This window comes from Athalia rosae, chromosome 3 (assembly GCF_917208135.1).
Source record: "Athalia rosae chromosome 3, iyAthRosa1.1, whole genome shotgun sequence".
In the NCBI taxonomy this organism is placed as follows: domain Eukaryota; kingdom Metazoa; phylum Arthropoda; class Insecta; order Hymenoptera; family Athaliidae; genus Athalia; species Athalia rosae.
The window spans coordinates 17,295,708-17,323,335 of NC_064028.1; the positions used below are offsets into that span (position 1 = coordinate 17,295,708).

The following is a 27,628-nucleotide window of genomic DNA, read 5'->3' on the forward strand; positions in this document are numbered from 1 at the left end:
ATCAAAGAGTTCGACGTGAAAAACTTAGAGACCCTTTGCCGCGTATACCTCACGAGGGTTTGTGGCCTGGTCTAAGGGTTATGGGCGGAACGGTTTTCCCGCGGTACCGGTTCAGCTGAGTGTGCTTTGTCATATCTCGACGAAACATTTTCTGCAGAACGTGACCTCCGTTGTTTGTGGCTTTTTAAAGTATAATACATAAGGGCGGACTTCATTTTCTCCCTTTTACCCAGTCGGTTCTGCGGCAACGGCTATATCGCGGAAGCCTACGTGGCTTATAAGTTCTTCACGTTTTTAATTAAAATGAATAAAAAAATTTCCCTTTTTTTTTTTTTCTCGTGTTTATACAACGCCAGGCGTAACTCTATGTACATTATTTAAAATGTGAGAAATATACGTGTATACGTATATAGGCGTAATATTAAAGTGAAATAATTTGCCTTATAATCCTTTTACTCGTATAAATTTCCCCCCCCCCCCCCACCCCCCACCCCCCACGGGGGCGCGTCTTTTCGAAGCGAATTATACACTGCAGGCTGCAAGGGGTTCCGTAGAAATTGAAAGGGAAACGTGAAAAATTAAACACCGAGAAAAAAAGAAAATTGAGGGAAAATCGAAGAAAAGGGAGGGGGGGGGGGAGGGGGAGAGAGTGGTACGGCTCAATTTTCGAAATAATAACAAAAGTAGAGAGAGGCCAACGTAATATTGTATTTCATTTCCCCATTAAAATATAGCGTAGCGGAGGGGAGGGGTAAGGAGGGGAGGGGAAACGTATCGTTCCATTTCCGAAGCGCAAACACCGCGAACGCCACAAATTCCACAAACTGCCTCTCAGGTTTTCCGGTAACGAGAAGATAATTATTTTGCGTTCGTTACGTACGGTGCTTGCCCTTTCGTTTCCTTTACCTTTTCCTTTCCTCCTTATCATCCATCTCCCTCTCTCGTCTTCCCGCAACGCTTTCCACCCGCGAATTCTAAGGAACGTCGAAGTAATAAGGAATTATTAAATTACCCGCTCTTTCCCATCGTTTCAATGGGAAACCTAATATTTCTCAACCTTCGTTTTCCGTCGGATGATTATCGACTCACCCGCATATACGTTACACCGGGGCTAACCTCACGTTACGTTTCGCTCACCTCGCGTACCTCCACACCCGCCCGCTCGCTCCCTCGCTATAGTCGGATTTGCATCTCAGATTTTCTACTGTGAAAAACGAAAAGCGGAAAAGACGGCGAGAAAAAGCGGAGAGAGCACGTCGATTCGATTATGATTAACGATCGCTGCGGGATTCCGATCGGACGATACACGTAACGATGAAACATGCAAAACGAAGGAGTGAAAGAAAGAAACAAAAAAAAAAAAAAATCGTTCTCTCGATATAGCGTGCACGTGCGCAACACACACTCGCGCCATCGATAATGTGTGAATATAATATTGAGTGTCGATAAACGATAATAACGACGCAGATAAACCGTGCGGTCCGGGAAATGCGCTTTCTCTTTAAACCACGCACGCATATATACGTACGTACGTACATACGTATACACAGATGCGCGTGCATTCGAATCATCGGCGTCATTATCGTCATTATATTATCGTGTCGGGTAAATAAAACGTCACACGCGAGACATTTGCCGCGAAATAATGGATCGTCGATTCGAAGGATAGATGTAGTATACGCGTACGTATATGTGTATTATATGCACATATGTACCACGAAGGATATATGTGGACGTATGTGCATATGCGCGATGCGTTAACGATTGCATACGTACGATATACGGAGTCGTATAAATTCCAAAATGCTTATATACGCAGTAGTTACGTTCGTACGCAATAACCATGTGTGTAGTAATTGTCTGTAGTCAAGTAGCTGTAATACATTTGCTGGTTGTCGTATCGTGCTGTTTGGTGTTTTGATGTTGATTGGATGACTGCCGATTCAGCTAGCTGCCATTTGTACCGATTGTTCTCGCTTTTTTGATTACCGAACGAAAAAAAGGAAAGGAGAGCGGAAATCAAAATTCAAAAAACGAGCAACCGACCGTCGGATGTAACGATAAAATATATATATGTACTAAGCGTATATTTTACGTCGTGATCCGTTTGCTCCTGAAGTATTAACGCACCGCAGGTGCGACGGTGTTGTAATTTTAGCGAATCAATATACATATACGTTATTGTTAATAATATCGGTAGAGCTGCTCTTGTTCATCTGTAATTGGCAATATGAATGCGAATAGAAATTCGTTAGACCAATCAGGCCGTCGTTGTCCCGTCTACCCTTGTCGCGGTCGGCTCTATTTCGATAGCTGCGGATTCGACAACGTAAACAATGACGCGTCATTTTCGGTGTCATATAAACATATATCGAGGTAGAATCGAGTCGGGTTTGGTAGCTGGTTGGCTGGCTGGCTGGCTGTCTGGATACGTCAAATCGGCCGTTGTCCAATATCTGCCCTCGCCCTGTTACCACAGGTAGTTTGACTTGGATACTCGAGGAACACGGAAGTGGACCAACTTTTCACCCGTTCAATCGTAGAGCGAATCGTCGTAGTACACGAGACGGTTCTTACAATTAGTCAGAAAATAAAAGGTAGTCGGACTCATGTTGGTTCACTTCGCGATCGTTTCAATGTAGAGAGAAATGAAAAAGCAAAAAAAAAAGGAATCAATTGAAACGAAGTCGAGAAGAGAGTATCACAAAATTGGCAATAATAACTTACAAGTTGAAAATGAATTAGAAAGAACGAGGTGGTGCAGGGATGGCACTTGGTGGAAACAGTGTGAAAGTGAACATAGCTGTGTGTTAATTTCAGCAGCGGTGAGCTCGCCTCGTATGTGGTGGATAGCACTGGCCGCATGTTTACACCAAGGTACGTGCACACTGCACATCTTTACCATCTCATCAACGACCCTCAAATCAACGGACTGAATATTGCGAGTCGGAATTACAAGGCCGACGGTAGCGTAACGCGGAACGTATTTCTTGCTACCGTTTGCTACGTCTGCAGTCTGTTTACTTGAATGTCGTTGTTAACCGTTACTCCATATTTCTTTCTTTCTTTTTCTTTTTTTTTTCATTCCTTCTTTCTTTTTTTATATACCTTTCCTTCCGTGTTCCGACACCATCATCGATGTATCGACACCCACCTCGTATATTTTTCTCGCCTTTGATCAACTCGATTGGCCCTGATTCGAAATTCGACCCTGTCTTTTGGAATCGTTTCTTTTTCCCCATTTTTCTCGCTTCTATTTTTTTTTTTTCTTCTTTTCTCCTTTCCCGTTTTATTTCTCTCCGTTCCGAATTTCTTTTTTCTTTTTTTCGCAAACCTCTCTGGGTTAAACTTCGGGGTAAACTGGGTTGGATTACCTGAGGATTACCTGTGCAATCCAACCGTGGGCGTAATCAACTCGGGTAGAAGTATGTATAGAACTTTTGTTTGGCGTAAGAGGAAGAAAAAGATGGAAACAAAAAGGGCGTGAAAGACGGAGAGGAAAATCTGTAGGGAAAAAGGGAGGAAGAAGCGAGAGATTTGGATAGAATTCTACCGTCGAAAAAAGTTTCACTTCAACTACTGATAAAAAACGATTCGAGTGCGGAGTAAAGCGGGATGGAGATTCGCTCGTTCGATTCTGTAGAAATTATTCCCCGATACGACGTGGTGCGTCGCGACGCGGTTGCACCGATTGCGGATGAAATTTTGAACTTGAAAGTTTTAAGTACGTGGCGAGAAGAGAGAATTTTTCGTTTCGCCCGTGTCGCTTTCCCATCAGTTCCTCCCGTATTTTCCGTATAATTTGGATCACAGTCGTGTGCGTCTGAAATTCTCGCGGTATTACGTAGGTACATACAAATGTATGGATTATGTATATGAATTTGTACCAGCTGACAGGTATATTTAGTTCGAAAAGATATCTCGAGCATTTCGAATTGTTGCGTAGCATGCAAAACTCGTTTTCACTCCGGCGAAATTCAGTTTAATCAAAGTTGTAAAAGAATATATATATCGTGTTTCCACGGGCGGACGTCGTTGTACTTTTTGAAATTCAAATCGATAAAATTCAATCCATGTATATAAGTATACCGTACGTACGTGCACGCGTCCAAATACACGTGCATGTACACATATAAACGCGTCTCAAGTTGTTGCATAGTTCGAAGAGTAGCGAAGGGTGGCAAAGGAGGTTAGAAGGGGTGGGGGCGCACGGGTGCCGGTTGCCGGTTGCCGGTTGCCGCTGGGTTCAGAGGTGCAGGAAGTGGAAGTTGGAGTCGGAGGTAGCCGTGCAGAGTGTTTTTCGTAGGTAAGGCAGATCAGAGGAGGTCGGGGTGAGCGATGGAACGGGGGGGGGGGGGGGGGGGACGCGCGAAAGATGAGGAGAAAAATAAAAATAAAGAGAGAGAGGAGAAAAAGTGTGAGGAGAAAGGATATTGCCGCGTTTGATTTCTGAGGCATGTTTGCTCCATAAATAACATGTAAATATTTTCAATAACTGCCGAGGCAGAGTTCACATGAAATATGCAAACCGCTTTGCGAGGGGGCGGCACCCGACCTACGCGAAACTCGGTTTCTCCCTATCATCTAGGACGAGGCGTTACGTACGTACCTTCATCCTTTACCGAGGCAACCTTCCCACGCCGAACCCACATTAACGAGAAGTATTAGAGATCGAAAAAATAAAAACGAAAAGATCAATTCAGACGGAATTGATTCGACGACTCGACGAATAACGGGGATTCAAATTTCTGTACACATGTTCAATCTGAACAAAAAAAAAAATACTGAACCTCGGTCCATTGATGAGGTACAATTGCGAAACGAAAGGTTTCACCGATAGTTGGTAATTTTTTAGCGTAGGTTTTGTGATTTGATTTTTTCACTTTTGAGTAGTCAACAGATTCTCCCACGATTATAATTACAACTAGACTAATTCTACGCTTCAATGGTATCCCTATCGAAGCACCGATCAACTGAACGTTTTTTTCTTATGTTCCAGAGGATTCGGGTTCATCACTTTTGCCGATCCAGCGAGCGTCGACAAAGTCCTGGCTCAAGGCACCCACGAACTAGACGGAAAGAAAGTAAGTACCCTCACCGTATCACTTTCTGTATTCTAAAAAAAAGAAAAAAAAAAAGGAGGAAAAAAGGAGGAAAAATGGAATTAGCTTCCTTTCCGACGTCGGACACCGGTCCGCGCGTTGTCAGACCTCCGTCACCGTCACGCCGTCGAAGGTGCAGGTGCAGCCCTTTGACGGCTGTATATAATATCACCGTTGATTTGCATAGGGGGGGTGCGCTAGTCGGTCGGTCGTCACGCTCGTATAATATAACGTTGTTGGTTCACGCTTTGGTTAATATCATCCGGATTGACGTTGCCCGGCTCCTTAGGGGTAACGCGCCCCGACGTACGTTACGCGATATATATGATATATCCAACCCCGCGAACGCACACCTTACCTATTATATACTACACCGCGCGGCGTAGCTACCGCCCACATTTACATCGGTCGTAGCGGACGTGGGGGCCCTCGGGCATCGCATCGCCGGGATTTTGCCCCTTGGTGAATGGCGTGTCCGTCCACGCATTGTGCCGCGGTACTCTTAATTGGTAATTACCACCTCGCGTAACGAGCATTTAAATCGTGCGAAAGAGCTCGTTAACGAGCTAAAACGTGGCAAAACCATCAGGCTTTTGGATTTCTCCGGTGTAAAGGGCCGCCTCGTTTCGTATATATGTATATATATGATTCGCACGCTGCCGCGAACCTGCGTTGAAAGAAAAACAAAAAAACAAGAAAAAAAAAAAGGAGAAGAGAATCCGGAACGTCGATTTCCGCAACGCCGAACCGCGTCGCGACGTCTTGGAGAAGGACGAAAAATTTCGTATAATATTTATCGTATGACCACGTGTACCCGCCGGCTGGCCGGATCTTTATTGGAAAAATAGTCGGCGTAGGTATACGTACGCGGTAACGTCGGAAAAATCGATCATACACAGCGGTAACGGGTCCGATTCGGATTAATATCGAGCTGCAGGTAGCGAGAAATCGTATTACGAGGACCTCGAGATATACGACGATCGTGTATAATTTGCGCGTCTTGTTCCCTCCGGCACTTCCGGTTGACCAATTTACTCCTGAATAAGGGATCTTCGCCTCCGGCTACTCTCAGCTGCCTTCGCCTGTATAATACCTATACCGTCTCCATACATATGCATGCGACGTACGCCTGGAACTCCGTGTGCAGATATGTTTACGCCCGTGTCCGTGTGAATATGCTTCGTAATGTATTGGTACTGGTAATATAAGGGTGGAAATCTGTTTCGGAGCGCACCCCCGTCTCTTCACGCGGCGGTCAACTAGGCGGCAATTCGACGTCCATTTTCTCCCCTCCCCCCCGTTTATCCATTTGTATTGTCTACCGAAAGCCGAGAGTAACGCGTCGCGAGAAGTGCTCGGCTAATTATTTTTTCGATTAAACGGGCTTGGCTATGCAAATTTTACCGCACGCGTTCATAAGCGTTCGCGATCGTTAATGTCGTTCGTGTACAGCGACGGGAGAGAAGTGAAGAGAATGAAAAAAGGCTTCGTTTGTATCGAGTGGAGAAGTGTTCCGTTGTTATTTTATTCGAATCTATGAGGTGAGATAAAAACGCGTTGGATGCATACCTCTACGGGGGGACAGACGAAGGAAATCGTAAAGTGGATGAGCCGCGGAGAGCCGAGCGTATAAAAATTGTCAAAGGCTGGCAAATAAAGTTATAGAAATTTCAAGAAGGTGGTGGGATGTTCTAGCCGAAAAGTTTTCTCGGTGAGGAGGTACGAGTGAAGGATACGTCGTGCGTGGTAACGAGTCTGACGTGGTTTTGTAACGCGCGCCAAAATAAGAGCATCCAAGTGATGATAACTCTCGTTAGGGAAATTGCGACGAGAGAAACGCGGCGGACTCCGCTACGTATATACCCGTGAAATGTAAAATTTTTCGTAAACCTCGCGCAAGATGCGCGAAAATAAAAGAGTCGAGAAAATGAATATAAATAAAGAGGGAAACGAAAAGAAGTGCGAGAGACGGGGGGTCCTCGTGGGGTGTGGGCTGTGGGGTGTGGGGGGAAGAAAAATAAATAAAATTGTTCGTCTCGCACCGGCCCACCGAGAGAAGGAAGAGAGAGACAGAGAGAGGGGGGGAGGGGGGGAAATACGAGCCAAACCCGGAGAGAAAAGGAAGGGATCCCTATGAGAAGGAACGGAATTCACTCACCCCTTAAACAACTTTCAAAATTAAATAAGGGAGACTTAATTTTTGGAGCAGCGGTGGTGCCTACCGTTTGATGTTTTCGTAAGATCGGCTTGAGAGCGACGCGCCGGGTCACGCGGAAACGCGGAGTATAGTTGGTTCGCCTCTGCCAGGGGTTGAAAAGCCCCGCTTTCGATCGTCTGCAAAGTGCAGTCGCTCTAATTCGTATCTTTATATCGCGGATCGCCGTGCACCGAGGCTCCGAAAAAAGAAGAAAAAATACAGAAAAGAGATTGAATAAAACGCGGCAGCACCCTAGCTACGTAGGATTCCCCGTGCCTTGAATTAGTCCTTTGCCCGATCAGCGGAATATAAAATATATAAAAATTGTTGCGCTCCGGAGTTGCAGGGGTTTTTTCGGTGTATACGCGTGTGGGTATAAAAGTCCTTTTTATAAAGCTGAATTTTTAGCTCCCATACGCGTATTATTCAGACTGCCAGACTGTTGGCAGGACGATTTCAACGTTGGTTACGAACGATACGGCCGGGGATGGATGAGAATGTCGAAAGTACGGCAGTAGATTAAAGAGTGAATTAACGCGGAGCGGCAAAGGGCGGGTGGCGAAGGGGCGGGGAGGGGGGGAGGGGGGGGGGCAGAGGTGGGTTGGTGTAACGCGCTAAAACTCTTTTTGAAACGCATTCGTTCAAAGGCCGTTACGTGACGCGTTGGTAACGGCAGAAGTAGAAGGAAAAGCAGAAGCGGTAGCGGTAGCGGTGGAGAAATCAGAAGCAGAAGTAGAAGCAGAAGCGAAGGCAGAAGCAACAAGCCAGGCAAGGGCGCGCGGTAGGCAGACGGTAGACGGTTTATATTTTAAATTTAAAAGCATTCGACAATGGACGCGCTTCTGGTATTGTTGACTCACTCGGTAAGAAAGGTAGGGGAGAAAAAGGTGGTGGGTGTTGGAAAGTAAGGGTTGGGGCGAGATGGGGTGGGGGGTTAGTAGGTAGGTAGGTAGGTAGGTAGGTAGGTAGGTAGGATTGGCGGTGAGTTTTGTAAGGGGCTGCAGACAATTTCCTCGAGGCTCAGTGGCTTCGAGCTTTCGAAATAAATTATTCTACAGATGAGTGGCATTGCTTATTTTTCGCCGGCTTGCGCGCGTCAACTCGACGCATTATGGGGGATTTCAAATGAATTCAAATAAATTCAATCGCAAAGTTTTCTTCCTTTTTCTTTTTACGCTGCTTTTTTTCCCCATTCTTTATTTTTCTTTTTTCACTATCTCTTTCTCTATCCACCGACCACCCCCCGCCACCCTCCTTATAATGTTGGCAAGGGCGGCTCCGAAGGCGGGGAGGGAGTTAATATTAGGCTGCAGGAAATTGACGAGATTGAAAACTGGAAATCGATTCAGGATGGAAATTTAGCGAAAAAAAATTGATTTTACGCTTCGACGCCCTCCGAATTAGCTCCCGTCCCGCACCCCCCTTTACGCCCCCCCCCGGTTCTCGTCCCCCAACAGAAACTGTGCACGGACCGAACCTCGCGACACTCGACGAAAAGAAGTCAACCGACCGACTTTCGGCAGACGCTCGGCTCCTCCTCGTACCCTTGTTGACATTATTCGCCATTAAGGGTCGGCTCGCCTTACAACACCGCATCAACCGGAAGTCTGCTATGCGCGAGGAAAAAAAAAAGGACAATAGCTCCGCCAAAAGTGCTTCTTCTTTTTCCCTTCAAATCGCACCGCGCTTATGAGTGTTCCGCAAGTTCTACCAATACTCTTATCGGGGTTACAAAGCGGCCAGATATATACAAGTTATACTCGAGATACGCTCTCGCCGATACTCCTCTCCGTCATCTGATATCCCTGATCTCCCTTATACATATGTATATATCCCTATACCACCTACATGCGGAATCTGCGAACTTTCCAAGAATCTCATCCCGTGAATTGCGGTGCAGGTTAGGCGGATGCATTCGGGGAGGTGGCGATGGCAAAAACATACCATTTTTCCTCTTCCAGTACCACCCCCATTCCCGTATTTTATTTTCATTTTTTCCGCGCGGCATAAAACGTTGGGGGTTGGTTAAATTATGGTTAAATATCGGATAATTAAATGCGCCGCGTTCTTCAAAGTTCATAATATATACGCGGTATGCGTGTGTATACCTTCGTGAGCATATACGTATAACTGCGTACATAGGCCGCTGGTATATTTTTGCGTCAAGTATATACACAATCATTAAATTCGAAGGGCAGCTGAATGCGATTTCGGTGGCAATCTTTTTCCGCGACACGCTTACCGCCCGACTAAATTAAATATGAGGGAAGGGATCGGGAAGGTTTCCTACGTTTCTTTCGTTTTTGTTTTTTAACGCGCGAGAATTTTCAACGTTGCGTCGCGGGAGCCCGGTTCTCGGGAAAACTTTTTAACGAAAGAGCGAGTCGTCGCTCCTGTTCTGGCTGCTGGTTACTACGCCAGAACGAATGCCGACGTCGCGGCGTTCGCTTCGACAAGTTACGCAGCTACCGGGCGCGGGCACCCCGAATTCCCTAAGTACCTCCGAAGTAAGTAAAGGTATTAAATATCCGTAAGCATTAGGAAATCGGGCGAGTTTTACCGGCGAATGAATAACACCGGCTGCCGTCGAAAATAATTTTCACTTCGCTCGATTCGTTCGAATTTTTCTTCATTGCCTCAATAAGTGTGTTTGACTTTGTTTTTTTTTTTTTTTGTTTTTTTTTAATTTTTCCAAAATAAACTCTCGATGAAAAAAAGCGAATGATGTATAATACGCGAATAAATATATCCTAGAACAGACGGAGGTAATTCGATATAAAGTCAATCGCAGAGATACGCCAGCCGTGTAGGGAAGGGAAAAATTGCGAATCGAAATCGACTCGTCGTTGTCGTCTAGAGCGATCAGAAATTGACAAATATATATATATTTATATATATAAAATAATGATGATAACAGTGATAATAATAATGACGATAATAATAGCGATCATGATGTTCCGGCTCATCTTTTGTAACACGGGAAACTATATACGACTAGCCGACTTTCCGACTTTCTAGACTTTCAGTCTCTCGGACTCTATCGTCAGTGTTTTATTCGCGTATCCCAGGCCGCCCTTCCGCCACCACCATCATCGCACAAACACTATCAGTGTCGTCGTCGTCGTTATCGCTCCTCTCATTTCTCCTCGTATAGAATTTCCTCCTTTTGTAACAGCGACGGAAAGTTAGAGGCGACGTTCGCCTTCGATCCGCGAGAGTATAAACGAAAAATAAGTCACCTGCGCGACATTTGAAATGAATTAAGGGACTCTAAATTGAATTACGAAATTCTTATGGTCATCTACCGCTGAACGGTTCGGTCCTCGCGCCGCTGCAACTTTGCTTCGATTTTTCACACAAAGCTTCCGAATTCAAAGTTTTTCTTTCTTTGTCCTTTACCACTCCCCCTTCGGGGGAGCAACCCTTACCCGTCCAGCTATCAATCCTCATCAGCCTCCGCTAAGTCTTTGAGTTACGCCTCCCGTCATCTACTTCACATTTGCCTTTCCCGATTCTTCGTTTTCGCGACGGGGTGGGAAAAGTAAGAGAAAGCTAACGGTGGCTTTTCGGGGGTCGCGCGGAACCAGGAGTGCAAAGTAAAAGTCATCCGGAAATAAGGGTGAAGTGAAAAGAGTGAAAAGCTCCGGATGGCGGAGAAATTTTAGGGACAAAATGAACGCAGGTCGTATACCTTCTGCCCGGCTCGTCGGCAGGTGCGCTCGAGTTTATTCCGCAAACAAAGTGGATCCCCGGTACTCATTGTCAGATTGAGATTCGGTGCTACCGGCATTGGCACAACTTCGCTATCGTGATCGGCCACATCCCGTAGTTCAGCGACGTTCGCTACACGTACCGATAGCCCGAAGGTCTTTCGACCCAACTGTACGGTTCGAGATGAAAAACGGAAAGTCAGCGAAAACTTATCGCTCGCCTCTGGGGTATATCGCGCGATTTGCGAGCAAATACTAAATATTAATAAAGAGCGCGCGCGGTAGTGGGTAGCCGGTGGTTTTCCGTATCCGGTGGAGCATTCATCTATCAAATCAAAAAGGGATCTTCCGATGTACGGGATATCGACGGCTGGGGGGGGGGGGGGGGGGGGGGGTGGGGGGGGATAGCCGCATCTTTCCTTATTTATTTTCAATATTTTTTTCCTCCTCCACCCGGCTCCCTCTCTTACCATTTTCGTGATCCGATCTCGCGGCTATAGGTCACTAGCCGGCTTCGAGAAAACCTCCGCGATCGGACGGACGAATGGGATGTTGGGTGATATAAGTTTGATATATGTTTTTTCTCTTTCTTTTCCCCCCGTCCTTCCTTCCTTCCTTCCTTACTTACTTGCTTTCGCCCCTTCCAGGACTCTGCGGGAAAACTCCGTTATACCCACTGTGCTGCCTTTTCATTTATTCGAACGTTCGCGCAATCAAAACTCGCTTTCCAGTGGTGCTTCCTCGTAAAAAGTCAGCCGTACTCCGCACCAGCTTATGATACATCGCCGTGGCCCTCCACCCTTTCGCCCCCACTCCGCCCCCCCCTTGCCTCGGCCTCCTGGGGACGTTATACGTTCTTTTTATGAACCCCTGAATGCTGAATGTATCGCTCAGCGACTCTCTCTCAGACAAAAGACTTTCTAATGACTCCCTCTCTTCCGCACCCACGTATCCCTGCTCTTAAGTTTTCTTTTTTCTCTCTTTCTTTTTTTGATTTCTTTTTTTTTTTTTTTCTCTTTCATTTATTTCTCTTTTGCACCCACCGCTGCGCATGAATAGTCATATGGATTTTCAAACGCCCTGCTATAAATATAGCGGCTCCGTCATTAGCATCATCATCGGTATAATTACGCTCGCACGTATCACAACCCTGTTATACATCTGTTTCGAAGATTCGCGCCAAGTTTCATTGGAACTGGTCCATCGGCTGCCGCGTGACCCAATTACGGCGTTCCCAAATAATCAATGACTTTTCTAACGAACGTTCGTGAAAATTTTTCGGCCGTCGACTCGATATTTCCGAACGATTCGCTCGACGACTCGCGATATCCTTACACAACGATCTCCACGGTTGTAATCGGAGGGGTGTGCAAACGTCTGAAAAATTACTGAAAAAAATGCCTATCAAAACACATCCACTTGATCTTGAGCACGAAGGTCACGATTGTCCAGTTCTTGCACGGCTCGAGCTGGGATTCCCCGAGAGGATTTCTCTCGGGGTAGATCGGCGATGCACGTGCGAACGTTACGTAGTCGTTGTATCCGAGTCCGTACAGGTACCCCACACCTTTTCTTGACATACATCAGCTCTCGTACGCCTATGTAACGTACACGTACGTATTTATTTATACACATCTACGTACGTACGTAGCGGCGGACAGGTATTCCTATCTCTATCTTTTCGCGTCTTCTCTGCGTGTTTTTTTTTTTTTTTTTCGTTTTTTATTTTTCGTTCCCCTCGTTCCCTCTTCCTCTCGACGCGGTGGGCGGGGATATTCTCGGGCGATCCATTTCCAGATTAAACACGCGTAAAACTCTGCTTCGCGTGATACACAAGAACTTCACCGTATATACATACCTACCCCACTACATATGGGTAGCGGGTGGAAAGCGAAGCGGCGCGTCGACGGTCTAAGGGGAGGAAGAGAAAAACGGAGTTGCGCTCGAGCAATTCGAAAACGTATTCGCGGCTGCTATGCCAGGGCGACGACGCCAGGGTGACGCCGAAGTGTATAGTGACGCGCTTTTTTCGCCGTGCGATACACAAGTGTGTGCGTCTGTATGCGAGCGCACACACTTGTATAATACGTATGTAATCTGTAGTATACGGTATACGTTCGACTGGTGAAACATACATACGTATATATATATATATAGATGGGAAAATTCCAGTCGTACGCAACAAGGGGGCAACGTAACCGTGCACCTTGAATTTTTCTGGTAACCGTAGAGGTGATAAAACGTTTGAAAATTGACGCGTACCGGCAACTCGACGCCGAAGATTGTACTCGAAAGATATACGGATGACGTTGGTTGGAAAATTTTCGCCTACGTCACGGCGGCACGTTCGCCGGAGGAGATGCAGTTGAAAATTTTACCGCTGCGAGATCTATTGGGGTTGTTTCCGAGAGTGTGCATTATACGTAGCGTTTTCAGGTGGAGTCGGAGATATAAAATGATGTGCAATAGAGGGAAGAGGAGGGAGGGAGGGGGGGGGGGAACGGAGGGATGAAGTGAAAGAGAGAAAACGAGACGGAGAAACAGAGAAGTCGAGAGAGGAAGAGAGGAGCGCCCACGTGCAGACTATCCCTGCGCGCAGCTTATATCAACACGTCGTAATTGCGAATGTAATCACTGGGTGCTTTCTGAATTGTGTTTCGCTAGCAGCCGGCTCTCTCCCTACTTCGGTCTTGTTTAGTTTCTCGTTCTATTTTTTTTTTTTTTTTGTTTTTTTTTCTCTCTACCTTTTCCCTCCCTCCTCATCGCGTACAACTCGGCTCGCTCTCGCTCTTTCTCTCTTCTGGGCGCGACCGTGCGAATAAGTGGTGAGGAACGTGCGCTCGCAGGGAAAAAAAAAAAAGGTGGTATATGTTTTGTACGTGTGCATACGGATGTGATGAAAAATTGAGGGAATACACCGACTCGCTGCTACGCCCCTATCCTCCTCCCAGTCTGCGTATACCTCCGCTCCGCTCGGCGCTTTCCACGGAAGATGAAACCAATTCGCGTAATGGGGCGTTTATTGAGACCCGCACTGTTCCGACCAACTCTTGACAGATGCGCGTTAACTTGAACGGCTCACGTGTGCCGGGGAGATCTTTTAATTAGAATACTCTTCGGCTCCAGCCGGTGAAAATCAAAAACCCCGCCGCAGCGCCGGGGATGCGAAATGATCCCGAGATTACGAGCGGACGATATTATTCCACTCGTTTCGTTCGAATATCTGCGAGACCGAGCGAGTCGACGACGTCTAACTAGGGCGAGTCCTGAATTTCGGAATCCTCTCCTAGGCGAAGGGGGTGTGGAACGGGGGTAGAAACTGCGACGAAAAGTATGGGTACATACGCCTGTGTATGTATATATACATACACCTACATCCCCGGTAGTTACAAGATGAAGCTTAATCCCTACTTTTAAAAGTTGAGACTCTAGCAAAAACAGGAGTTACAAGGAAAGTGGATAATTAAAGGGTGGCCCGGCAGACGGCGAGTTCCCACGGAAGTAGTAGTGGCAGCTTAAGAGTCGGACGGAATTCGGACGGGACTCTCGGACGTAGGCGGGAGCGAGAGCGAGAGAGCGAGACCGGGGGGTTGTCGAGGGTACGAGGTCTGAGTCGGGGGGATGCGGACGGGGACGGGAGCGGAGACGAGCGGCGGACATTCGCCGGCGGCAATGTTGCCGATTATCGAAGTCACTCAGCGGCTAATTGCATAGTTTGTTTCTCGTTTCGCCTCGGTTTGGTCCCACGGAAACTTGTAAATCCCGCGGACCAGTCTCCCCCCCCCCCCCCCCCATCGATCCCCCCTCATCGCTCCCTCTCTCTTTCTCCCCTATGAATTATAGATGGATAAATCGGTTATCGGAAACAACGAGGAGCCCACCGACTAAGCAAATGCTAAAAGGTGACGGTAAACTCGATTCAACTGCAACTCTGTATCTCCGATTCCCCGCCTCGACAAGTTTCTGCCACCGACCGCAACCCCGCCGTATTTAGCTCACGATCCTCCGATGGATTCGTCAACGGCGATCCACGGGTAATTCAAATTATCACCGTCGCAATTTCTCGTCGAAATTCCCCGACGACGACGCACTTTTTTTCAATTTCTATCGAAAAAAGTATATCGGAGTCGCGACATTTTTTACACGCGTGTTCAGTTGCCTTACAGTTATACAACGCGACGCGGGGGCTCATTTACCCCAGCGAATTGGCATCCGGTCAGCAAAGCCGCGTGCTATTTACACAACTTGGGGTAACTAGCCAGCAACTAGCCAACAACTGGCCAGACACTGGACGGCAACAACAACCGAAACATGACAAAACAATTACAGGAACTCATAACTGCCCAACGCAGCTCGCTTGCCCGACCTCTCTCGCGGCTCTTACGCGACGTCCACCGCCGTACGGTTGAGTCCTCCGGTTTCTCCGTCCTCCCTCCCCGCCCCGCCCCCCGAGCCGCTCTCCTCTTCGCCGCCTCATCTCTTCCCGCATCTTCTCTCTCGCAGCGCATCCCGACACTCGGCGGTACGCCGTGTCAAAGTGTCAGCGGCAACAGCTTCACCAGACCGAAGTCAAATTGCCGTCGGCGTGGCTGAGGTGATATATATTTATATATACGTATACAGATACATCCGTATATATATATAGGGTAGTACGATATATACGGTTGTAAAAAAACAAAACCATGTACAGTTACGTACATACACCTGAATAGAGACTGCGGGAACGGGGAGACCTATGTATATATATATATGTATTTTTTCTTTTTTCTCTACCTATCGAACGTGGAGGTAAAACTGAAATATTTCGGGAACGAAATTCGCTTGGCTAGCAAAAAAAAAAAAAAGTTTGAAAACGTTCGTGGGATATAATCACGGGTTATGTAATACATAGAGGCGCGTATACGTGTTGGTGTACATGTACCGTATACTTCTGCCTGTAGGTACATACATACATCTATAGCGTATAGGAATCGCGAACGAGGTGCTGCGCGGGGATATAGGCTTTTCCGAAGCCTCGTGCATTACACCCTCGGGAATATGAGCAGCAGACCCGGGTTGCAATAACGCCGGATTAGATACAAGTCCTGTGTCTCGGTCAAAGAGTTCACCGTGTCAGCAACATACTACACGGAGCTCGAATCGTTCCTTCGGAAAATTCACCGGTACACACACGCGCGACTCTAACGGGTGTCGGTTTTTTTTCGCGGCGATGAATCTCCCGGGACGATACCGCGCTACCCCGTCGATCGCCCGTGAAATTCCTCGACTCGAAATTTTCTACGAAAAGAAATAATAAAGAGTACGCCGGTGTTTTGTCACCGCGTGGGTGAAATAATGTTATTTTTCAAAACGCGTACAAGTACACGGGTACGGAATATCCGATGCGTATTTATAGCTAGACGAATACCGCGCCTCTATTACGTCGCACGAGTGAAAATGGTTTTGTCGCGACACCCTGTACGCGTACAAATACAGGTATATATAAGAGCGTAGCGTACAGTCTTTTCCTCAGCCGGTATAACCCGTACATGTACATATCGTACGGTATCGTCGGATGAAAGAGGCTGCCACAATTCCCGTAGAATATTGGCTCGCGCCGAATGCCGGTGACGCTGTCACAAACACTTCTGACACTCGCCTCTATTAAATTCACAGGCTGTCGCTTGCGTCGTCTCTATTATATATATCCTTACCCTGGAAATATATCTCTTCCGAGTCTTCCGGCGATTACGCAATAGCGCGACGGTCCGCCACCGCCGCGCAACTACCCCTGCGACACCGCGCCTGCCTCGGTACTTCTTATCGAAACCCGTCCTCCTGTATCTCCTGTATTCTCGACCTCTGGATGGCACGTGCGTGGGATAGAGTTCGCTCGAAAGTGCTCTGGTAGAAAATTAAAAATGAAAAACTGCGTATCTCGAGTTCAGCCGTATTTCTCGGCCATAAAAATCCCGATAATAATCGTCCTCGCGTACGTAAAGAGAATACGTACCGCGATCGGAGGGAGAGTGGAAGAGGTCCATTTTTATGGTACACATGTGTATCGGTACGCGATAGACTATACATCTTGGATAGCGTACACGCCGCGGCGGCACGCAGCTGTTATACGAATATTAAAAGCTATCGCTCAGACTCGCGCAATAACTGACCATACCCGGCTCTCCGGTTAGTCGTGTGTTGCACGGGGTGGGTTCGCCGTAACGTAGAGTACGCGGTACGCCCCGCCGTACGCCGGCGTACGTTACGTTACGTTACGTTACGTACTCGCAATCGTAGAACCGCGGGTTGTTGTTCTCCCTCCCTGCCGTTTCTCTTGTTTCTGTTTAGTCGCGTCGTGTTATTCCTTCGGGATTTACCACACCTACCGACTAACCGCCCGGTTGTTGCACCGGCACATCGCGTAGTTTGCGTACATCCTAGAAACCCACCCGCCCGCCCGCCCGTCCGCCCCCTCCGACTCCATAGACATGAATTCTCCTTTTTAATTGCCCTCACGTTGCACCGTGCACACCGTCACCGTATATACTTCCGCAATAGCGTATACACGTAGAAACACACATACTTACGTAACGTTTTACCCGGGCATATACACTATACGTATGTATGTACGTATATGCATTTATATCTACTTCGCACGGTGCTATACACGTGCAGTCAAATTTATTGTTGCAGAAAATTAAGGCAATTCTCCGGTATATGTATATTTATACGGAAGGGGATGATTTGTAGGAACCGGTGTTAGTCTTCCTCTTTGTCGCTTTACCTCCCTCTGTTTTTCACCTCCTTTTATTTGTTCATTTTATTTTTACTTTGCTTTCTTTTCTTTTTTTTGTTTTGTTTGTTTTGTTTCGTTTTTTTAATACCCCGTAGCGAAGTCGGCGGGATCCAATGATCTGAGTTCGTGCGCGCGGGGAAAGGGTGTGAGAAAAGCCGTAAGGTTCGACACCCGAAGAGTCTTCCGTTTCTGATGGGTGTCGTTCTTTACGAGGGGAAATAAAAGGGCCCTACCGCCGCGATGCCCGCCCGCGCGTTTTCTTGTAAAACAAAATGAACGTAACATTAATTACTAATTTGTAGTGGCTGTTTTATTGCCAACTGGAGACTTTTTCCACCCTCCCGCGCGGACTTTTTTTTTCCGTTAATAGGGTATGTTTATCGTACATGTGAAACGAAATTGGACGACTAAAACTGGAGATGAGGTATTTTTTTATTCATTTTGTTTTTTTTACTTTTTTCGTAAAAAAACAAAATTCTCTGATTGTCTTCTCTTCCTCGAACCAATGTACAATGTTTAACGCAAATACCACCCCATATATCACGGTATTTCGTTCCGATTCGGTTATACTTCGGAAACTTGACCCGAACCAAAAACTATACATCTTTTTGTATACGTACCGTGTATCGTCGTATCATTTGTTAGGAGATAAATACCGGGAAATAATTCTTACGAAATAAAACTGTAGGGGAAAGGGAAAAATCGGGCGAAGAGAAAATAGCCGGAAAAAAACCTTCCAACTCGTTTTTGCAGACGTAATAATCGATCTGAACTGCGTCTACACATATGTAGAACGTATGTAGGTGTCTGTACTCGTACATATACACGCGTATATGTAACGGAGTAACGAATGTGTTGTGTGAACTAACTACGTGGATGGCCGTTCGGACCTTGAGAAACTTCTTCGGTTCCGTTTTTAGACGGAATACCGAAGAAACGACGTCGGGCAAATTTTCGCAATTATCGGAATCCGGTTCACAATTAGCCTGAATCGATTACTCCGCGTTCGCGGGACGTTCGATTTTCGGTGTTTGATCTTTACCACGCGAAATCCGTCGTGGATGGAGATTTTTTTTTTTTTTTGGCACGTAAACCATTCCCGGAATTTGATTTTAGAACAACGACGCGAATGTGGAAAAAAACCGAAGCAGAAATAAAGGAAGAGGGAAAACCAATGCTTTCGCAGGGACCTTTCGAGTGCAATCCGCTGGCCCTCTCTGCGGGTCCGCGAGCTAGAGCAGCAGTAACGGACTATGTGGGATCAGGAGTAGAAACTAGAGGAAAGTCCGGGGAAAATTATTGTCCTATTCGAGTGCGGAACGGGTAGTTTTGTCGGACCACTTTCAGTTCCAAGTGAAAATCTTTACGGTGACAAAACTTTGTAGATATATAAATCTCAAAAGGGGATTGGGTAAAGGTCTCTAATATTAAATATGTTAATCTTTATTTGTTTAAAACGCTAAGCTGCGGATAGTAGACTTATAAACAGACCCGCTCCCTCTGGTATTCGCGTTTTAATTACGTGGCTTCTCCTATATACGCGTATCCCATCCGTGCAACTACTACATACACACGGAATATAAACTCATTGCACAGCTTCGCTCACTGCGGGCTGCTACACCTTTCGCAAAGCTTCTGGCAAGGTTCCGCCGAACCTACTTCGTTGCATACCTAGTACATACCTATATCTCTACCTATAGACGTAGGTTATATGGGCTGTATATTCTCGTCGAGGTCACGCCCGGTGAACTACGTCAAGTTATCACGTTCACCTAATCCGCTTTTTGCTGCCAAAGAAATAAAGTACTCGCGTACACGTGCATTTTTATTTCTACGTGTATCACGCTATCGCGGTTGATGGAGATATTGTAAGAACGAACGAATGTATTTGTATTATAAATCCGCGAGACAGTTGAGACGGGAGATTCGAAGCGTAAAAATCGCCCGGATCGCAGCTAAAACTGATACAGATAGTCGGGAAATAGAGGAGCAAAAAGGTTGGGTGATGAATTTTAAAATCGGTATTAAATATTTGCGTTCAATTTGCGGTGCGAATTAAAAGCAGATTTGGTGCACGCAAACGTACTGCGGTATCGCGGTTTTGAAAATTTAATAATTTCTGTCGTTGAAATTGGTCAAACTGAAATATAATATCGTCAGTTATTGTATCATTCTAACCTGATAAACTATTGGCCCTCGTTTGTCCCACCGAAACTCACCGGGACGAACGCGACCAGACGCTTTTCCACCCGATTACCTACTTCGAATTTCGCCGTTTCACAAACTCGACGTATACAATTTATTGGAAAGCTATTACAAAAGTTTCAAAAGAAACGGGTATCGCTGAACCGAACTGAAAAAAAAGTAAACCAAAAATTCAGGGGAAGGGAAAAAATCGAATGAATAAAGATAAAAAATTACCAACATCCTTCGGTCATTGGTCGGAAACTCTATCGACGATGAATGAAATAAAAAAAAAAAAAAAAACCGAATCATTTGAAAAATCTCAGCGTGGATTTCGAAGCCGGTATCGTATTGGGGTAGTAAAAAAATTTCTCCCAACAACATATGAACCGTAACAAAGTGAAGTGAAGTTTTTGAAGGAAGGATAGTAAAACTTTTACTATCTTATAGAGCTCGCAACAGAAGGAGAACTGCAGACCTAATCTCAACAAGAGTATCTTTCGCTCGCAACTTCACATGAAAGGTTGTCTCTATACCGTGTCCTGAAAGACTGGTGTATAAAGGGTGTCTGCAAACGAGGTGCATTAATTTAAAAAGCAATATCAGGGATTCTATGGTACCGGGAATGTTTCCCAACAGAGTCCCCGAGCCAGCTCCCGTTACATCGCGCAATACACTCAACGCCGCCCTCGCTAACTACCGCGCTTTCCCAGATTATTGTACCATTAAAAAATGAATGGCAAACTGCAAGTTGAGAACGAACAAGCGCCGCGGACCACGCGTGATTTTTTTCTTCTTCTTTTTTTCCCTCTCTCTCTCTCTTTTCTCCTCTCCGTCCCTCCGCATCTCCCTCTCTCGTTTTTCTTTTTCAAACGATTTCGAAAATTAAAATACCCGTTTCTCGGCATTATTCCGTTTCGCGCGTGTTCCTCATTTTTGGTTTTTGTCACACCTCGCATGAAAATTTGACGGAATGTTCGTAGCAAAAATGGATCGTTTATGCGAAAAAATTCGGACGTAATAATTTGATAAAACTTTGGTTTCAACTCATCGACACCGGACGGTGTGTGCATCGCTTCTTTTGAGCCGATCGCGTCCCTCTTTGGCTGGCAAAGATTTCGAGTCTCTAGTCTGGTAAAGTGTATACCACGTAGGTACAGATATTCCATACATAGCGGCGTTCACATACCTACCCACGTACAGTGCCGCTATATTCTCCTCTATGCTCCGATGCAACGTCGGTGGATAGTTCTTTGCCGAAGCTCCGTTGTGCAAGCGCTTCACGCGTGCTCTTTTGCATATGTAACGATGCAAACGGTAGAGGAGAAAGAGCAAAAAAAGAGAAGAAAGAAAAAAAAAAATCAAATGGAAATAAAAAAGAAGGGAGTTTAAATAGAGAAAGAAAAAAGACTGCGCCTATAAAGGTAGAGAAGAATAGAGGAAAACATGAAAAGGGAAACGAAGAGAAACTAGGAGATTGTCGCGTCATCCGATGCGCTTTCTCGTCCTTTGGCTGCGACGCGACGACGTATCCGTCGCGTAATGTCGCCGTTTCAAAATTTTGTTGCCTACACACGTGTAGACGGTGCGTTATGATATACGCCGACGTCGACGCAGACACACCGCTAATACCGCGTTTGAATCGTTCGTTGATCTTGACCAATGTTTTTCAGCTCTGCATGAACCGGTGCCGGTAGAGTAGAAGGGATGCAAAAGATTCGAGTTTCGCACCGTAATAGCGCAAATGTATGCGTACGACCACGAGTCTAGTATACGAGCACATCCATAAGTTATACGTACCCCGTTGCTCTTCTCTCGCTCGTTTTCCGAGGAGAGAGAGGGAGACAGAGAGAGAGAGAACTTGAGCGAGAAAGGGTCGTTGTATCGGGGCAGGCGGAAGTGCAACGAACGGAAATCTCCCACTTGTAGCTTTTCGATACTTTCGCGGATACCCCGTTTTATGTGGCTACATTTATATACCATAAGTCGTTCATACGTCACGAATATACCGAACGTATCTTATCTTATCTCACCGGCGTATGTGTCTGTAAGGATGAAACGTGTGTTTGCACATATTCGTAAAAATCTGTAAAACTTCTCGGTCAATGATCGAAAAAATTTATCAGCATAGCTTCGTTACGAGTATTCTCCGAGGTGCAGTCCACAGGCTGCGAAAAGATGGAAATAGATGAATAAGTGAACAATACTTTCTCGTGGGAAGACATTAGGTGTAGCGAGCCGCCAAGCTCTTCGTGTTCTCTCTTACGGCGAGTTCTTTAAAAAAACATAGCACCCTACAAAAATGGGACAGGTGAAGCCGCGACGTAAGACGCTGGAATATCCACAAAGCGAGGCATAGGTGGGGCACCACCCCGTGCACCGATCGTCCGAAGAAGATTCTTACGTAGACGTGCAACACGTTTCGTACGTAAGCGCGCGTACATCCGAATAGAAAAATGTCGAGTGGTGACGTTCGCGAGCTCACATTTTTCACCGACTATAGGTATGGCATAGGAGGTACGTGTGCGGGTACATGTATAATGTACACGTTATGTGTACAGGTATTGTGTAGGGTGTATCGGAAAAGTTGGTAGCGCGTAAGACGGAGCGCCTGTGCAATGGTACAAAAGTTGGAGAGCCTGGCAACTTTGCAACCTGCAACCTCCGACTGCAACCTGCAACGATCCGTTGCGAGGAGGCTGGGCCACCGCTATTCTCAACTTCAAACTCAGACCCACTTCACTCTCCCACTCTCCGCGTGCACTCTTTGCGTCTGAAACTCCTCCCTCTCCTCCTGGTCCCCGCTCCCCTTTTTTCCTTTCACCTTCTTCCTTTTTCCGCGTACCTTGCCGTCAACTGACGCGAACCTTTCGGTGTCCCTCGGTCGAGGAGCCACCGCGCCGCCATCGACTCCCGCCTTTTTTTTTTCTTACGGTCTTCCATTTTCATACCCATTCTCGAGCTGCGCTTGTACGCGTGCACGGCGTTAGATTGCAGATCTTTTTGTAACGTTCGAACGGTACGTGATATTTTTCCGCGCGAACTTATCCGCGTACATCCGGTTCGCGATTGCGATAGCCTATAAGCTGTCCCGTATCGCTCTTACGTTGCACACTGTATGCATTTTTTCCACCTGTAACCAAACGCTCGACGGGGATTTTTCCTCCATTTTACGAGCTCTCCTTCTCGCTCGGGATTGGCTTGTGACAATACGTCGTACACCGGTACACGGGAATGTAGGTACGCTAACGCGGAGGGCGACGCTTTGTCAACGTCGAACAATCGTTCGGGACAGTGAGGATAAGTGAACCAGGGTGAAACGTATGGACGGGGGTTGTTTATGTGTGCGCGCGTGTTTTTTTTTTCCTAATTTTTTCTATACCCCTTTGTTTTAGATTGGGTAAAAAAGTTTTTCGAATCAAATAAAACCGGATACCTTCCCCTTCGACGGCCGTAAGCCTTGTATACCTATACGCCGTCGGGTTCCGCAAACATACCCTAGTTACCCTATCCCCCCGTCGGAATGATGATCAGCACCCCGACCTACACACGTCGTTGCAACGTCGACGCGAATACAAATTCAATCTATCGCTTCACGCCTGAAAATTGAACTCGTTGCATCGCGTAACCTCCCGGCTATACGCAACCGTTGGAGAGGTGAAACGGAAAACATACGCGAACGTACGTACGTACGGATACATGCAGATCCGCGCGATCGCCACAGGTAGCTGAAAAATGAAACGATAAAAACGATCAAGCTCGGCATTCGTGGAATTTTTTCCTTTTTTTCTTTTTTTCTTTTTTGTTCACCTCAACGTTATGCGTGTATATCATTCCCATCTGACTTTTGATTGATAGCGGAGATTCCGTGTGAGTTATCGTAGGAATATGCAAAGTGTTCGATCAATATTCGTTCTATGATAATCTTCTTTATATTTTCTGAATAAATTCCTTTTTTCTCACTCCGAGGATGAACATTAGCAAATTTTTTTTTTTTTCTTTGGAGAGCAAGTTTTCGCCAACGATTGCGGAGATCTGACCCGAACTCTTCTAGGTTTCAAAGATGCGGACTACGGTATATCACCGAAGTATTACGTCCGCGTAGCTGTGGGACTCATTGCCCAGGAAATTGCCGGGTAACTCGTAATTCCCACCACAACTTTGGTGTAAATTTTCGACAAGGATTGTTTGAAAGTACATCCGTCTCTCTCTCTCTCTCTTCCGTAACTTCGAGCTTTGCCCAAACTCTCGCTTACCAGGTGTTCCTGCATTTTCCTCGGTTTGGTTTTTCCTCGTACTTCATTGCCCGGATTATTCCTTACCTCATCGTCTTCTCCCTCTCCTCGTCCCGCGCCACTTCGGAATTTCTCGTGGCAACGAATCAAGGGGGGGGGGGGGGGGGGGGGGGCAAAACGGTCGGTAGTTCGAATAATTTTCAAAATACACGACGTTAAAATAACGACGACGATAATGAGGATGACAAATAATGGCCGGCGTGGCAATCAAAAAGTTGAAAATCGCAGATTAACCACTTTTGCGGGGTTGCAATAATGCGCCTATAATATCAAAGGTAAACACACGGAGCGCTGGAGCTGAACGTTTCGAGCAAACAGCGTAACTTGCATTCAACCAATAATGGTATAGATGCACCGATCATACGTTGAGATATCTTCGTATAGGTGTACACCGACGTACGTGTGTACGATCGGTGGTGCAGGTGGGGGAGGGGGGAGGGGGGAGGGTAGAAACGAACCATTTATGCTGATTAGCGTTGCCTTTCGCCGTGTGTATACAGCAACCGTTTGTTTATTGCTACCATTACGCCGATGCTTTGTCCCATCAATACGTTGTTCGCCAAATATGCTAAACGTCATGCGTGCGTAATGTCAAACCTGTATGTACGTACGTAGCGTGTACGAACGTATAACATCGAGAGCGGCCCCCAACGCCGCGAAATACGACTACCGTCCGCTCAAAATCGGACGGTTCTATCGATGCCGTTAAACTCCAAAGCAAACATTAATACCTAACTTCCATAATTTTCTGTTGCAGATCGACCCGAAAGTGGCCTTTCCCAGGAGAGCACATCCAAAGGTGAGTCAAATTTTTCACGTTATATATTCACATGAATACCGATTGCGCGAGTATAGAAATAATTAACGCAATAGTTTTTAGCGAAAAATATTTTCCGCGTTTGTCGTACAAATTATGAAAATATATATCGAATTTTCACGTCGAACTTCCTCCAGTCGCATAATAAACGCGAAATTAGTAGAAATTCAGTGTCAAAATGGGTAATAATTTTCCATCAACGCGATGGTAGAAAACTGGCACCTGTCTATACTACACCACCACTCGGTATTACACGCGTATACATGTATACCTCTGTACACACGTATACGCCACGGTTGTACAAAATTTGCGTAGTTTAATAATATAAATGCCAGGCACGCGAATTACCACTGACTGAATGAATTGCGCTAATTTTAATTGTACCCTGCAATCCACAGTCAGCTTCAAACCCCTTTCCCGATCCCCGCTCTACCAACTTCACCCCTCCCCTCCCCCCCTTTACCTATTCTCCCTTCAGGATCTACCTGCCGCTCGGCCACTTCAACTCTTTTCGCAGCCCCCGATTCTCGCCAACCCTTTCAATTTTCACCCTCTTTCTCCCCCCCTTCACCCCCCCCCCCCCCTTTTTCTATCCCACTCATCTCGCTGCCGTGTATCTGTGACTTGATTGAAAAAAAAAAAAGGGAGAGAAAAAAAAAATGCGGGAAAAATCTCCACCCCTTCTCTCTGGAAGGGGGGAGGAAAAAAAAAAAGAAATAAACGTACAGAGTGGAAGGGGTGGAAAAGTAAAAAACTTTGCACAATTCAAATACTGTGAACCGGGTGCTAATGAAATCGTTATGGTGTATATAGTGAGCTTGATAACGACGTTGGGTATTTCCACGCTGCAACGAGATGTATAGGTAACACTTGTGCAGTATGCGGTGCGTAGTCCTATATGTATACGTATATGTACAGTTATCGCGTTGTTGTGTTTATTCATAATTTTTCGGCAAAAATCAAACAAGAGTTATTCCTAATCATGAAATTCATTACTCCGTTGTGTATTTTCCACCTACCTGAACACGTACGCTCCTACATAATACACACCCGTACATTATACACGTATATATATATGTATAGATAGAATTCGCGGTTATAAAGCGAACAACAAGCGATATTAGTCACATTCGTACGTAACGTTACATGCCCACACCCAGGGAATGTAGTTAGGTGGCGTTACACAGGCTGTTATACACATACGTATACCCCACGAGCTACTGTGCAAACAAAATGGTGTTGCAATTTTCATAAAATGGCAGAGCCTCGCATGTGAACCTCTCGTGAAACTGTAATGCGGATGGACGACTACCACGACGACGACTACGACGACGACGACGACGACCATGGTGGAACTGCCTCCACCGCTACCGCTGCTATTGCTATTGCCGTTGCCGTTGCCGTTGCCGTTGCCTGTTACTCTTGTGTTACCGCGTTGCTCCGGCTCGGTTGTTGGTTACACATGTACACGTACACCGTGTACGCGTGCTGCTCCGAAAATACTGTTTCCAGGGACGACAAGCTCACCCACAATGCTTGTTGTAAACACGTTGCTAACCCACAAATAGGGCTAGCCAAAGTGCGTAATATATTTATACGGATTTATGGCGCATTGTCAGCAGTTTGCATTTACATATATATGTACATAGGTATACTATATGCGTTTCGTATACGCGACTCGTCAAAGTTTCTCGCGTACGCTCGCGAATGCTTGGAAATCTTTGAATTCGTCGGGAGGATATCAGGGGGGCGGAACGATGACGATTGTCATTGACACCCCGTTACAAGGGTGGCGCGGTGTGCCTCTTTTCCCCCTCAAACGCACACCTCGTGTCACGTGTATAGGGGGGTGGCGGAGGAGGGAGGAGGGGGGAGGGGGTTAGCGTTTTCCGGGATACGTGCGACGTTGGAACGACGAACAGAACGTCGGCTCCAATATCCAGATACAATAACCCGCTCGCGACGGTAAACCTCGACTAATGGCTGTCACTACTTTCCGTTGTGTCGGAAGCGCATTGCTTGGTTTCCGTTGGGCCGGATGTGCGGTAACAAAGCGGTTCCGGTATACTTGCTGCCCGTGTCGTCTCTCGTCTCGCCTCTCTCGCCCGTTCGCCTTCGCCTCGTAACGTACGTGTCTCCTCTGTGTACATGTATCCTAAATTACTTTACGTTACACACGTTACGTAGGTATATACATATACGCATGTATACGATATGGGGTACCTACCCTGGATGCGCATATATAGACCAATCTCGCTGCTGCGTTATCATCAGACCGATGGCATAGTCTGACATTTCAATGAACTTTGCGGCAAAACATTTTCTTCGCAAAGTTCACTTATACAATCCCGTGTTATTACGCGTGTTCGAGGCATTCGTTCGTCCCGAAACGGTTGACAACGTCCCGTTTTCGTTCCCTTCGTATATCGTACGATGTACCGTCACGGGATGTATTTTCTCATCCCTTTCAGATTTCCTTTCGTTTTTTTTTCCATTCTACCATCTCATTTTTATCCATTTTATTTTTATCCACCTTTTTTTTTTATTC

At 46.3% G+C, this 27,628-nt stretch overlaps 1 protein-coding gene across 9 annotated transcripts in view; it reads left to right on the forward strand.

Moving 5' to 3' along the window:
- LOC105690654 (RNA-binding protein Musashi homolog Rbp6) overlaps window positions 1-27,628 on the forward strand; it is a 468,805-nt gene that overhangs the window by 229,155 nt on the left and 212,022 nt on the right. For 6 of the 9 annotated variants that reach the window (XM_048652726.1, XM_025747124.2, XM_048652725.1 and 3 more), the window contains 3 exons: window positions 2,821-2,877; window positions 5,000-5,084; window positions 25,021-25,062. In XM_048652726.1, the coding sequence (XP_048508683.1) occupies window positions 2,821-2,877; window positions 5,000-5,084; window positions 25,021-25,062 (184 nt within the window). The remainder of the gene's footprint in view (window positions 1-2,820; window positions 2,878-4,999; window positions 5,085-25,020; window positions 25,063-27,628) is intronic. The other 3 variants (XM_025747125.2, XM_025747127.2, XM_025747123.2) reach the window with 2 other exon arrangements.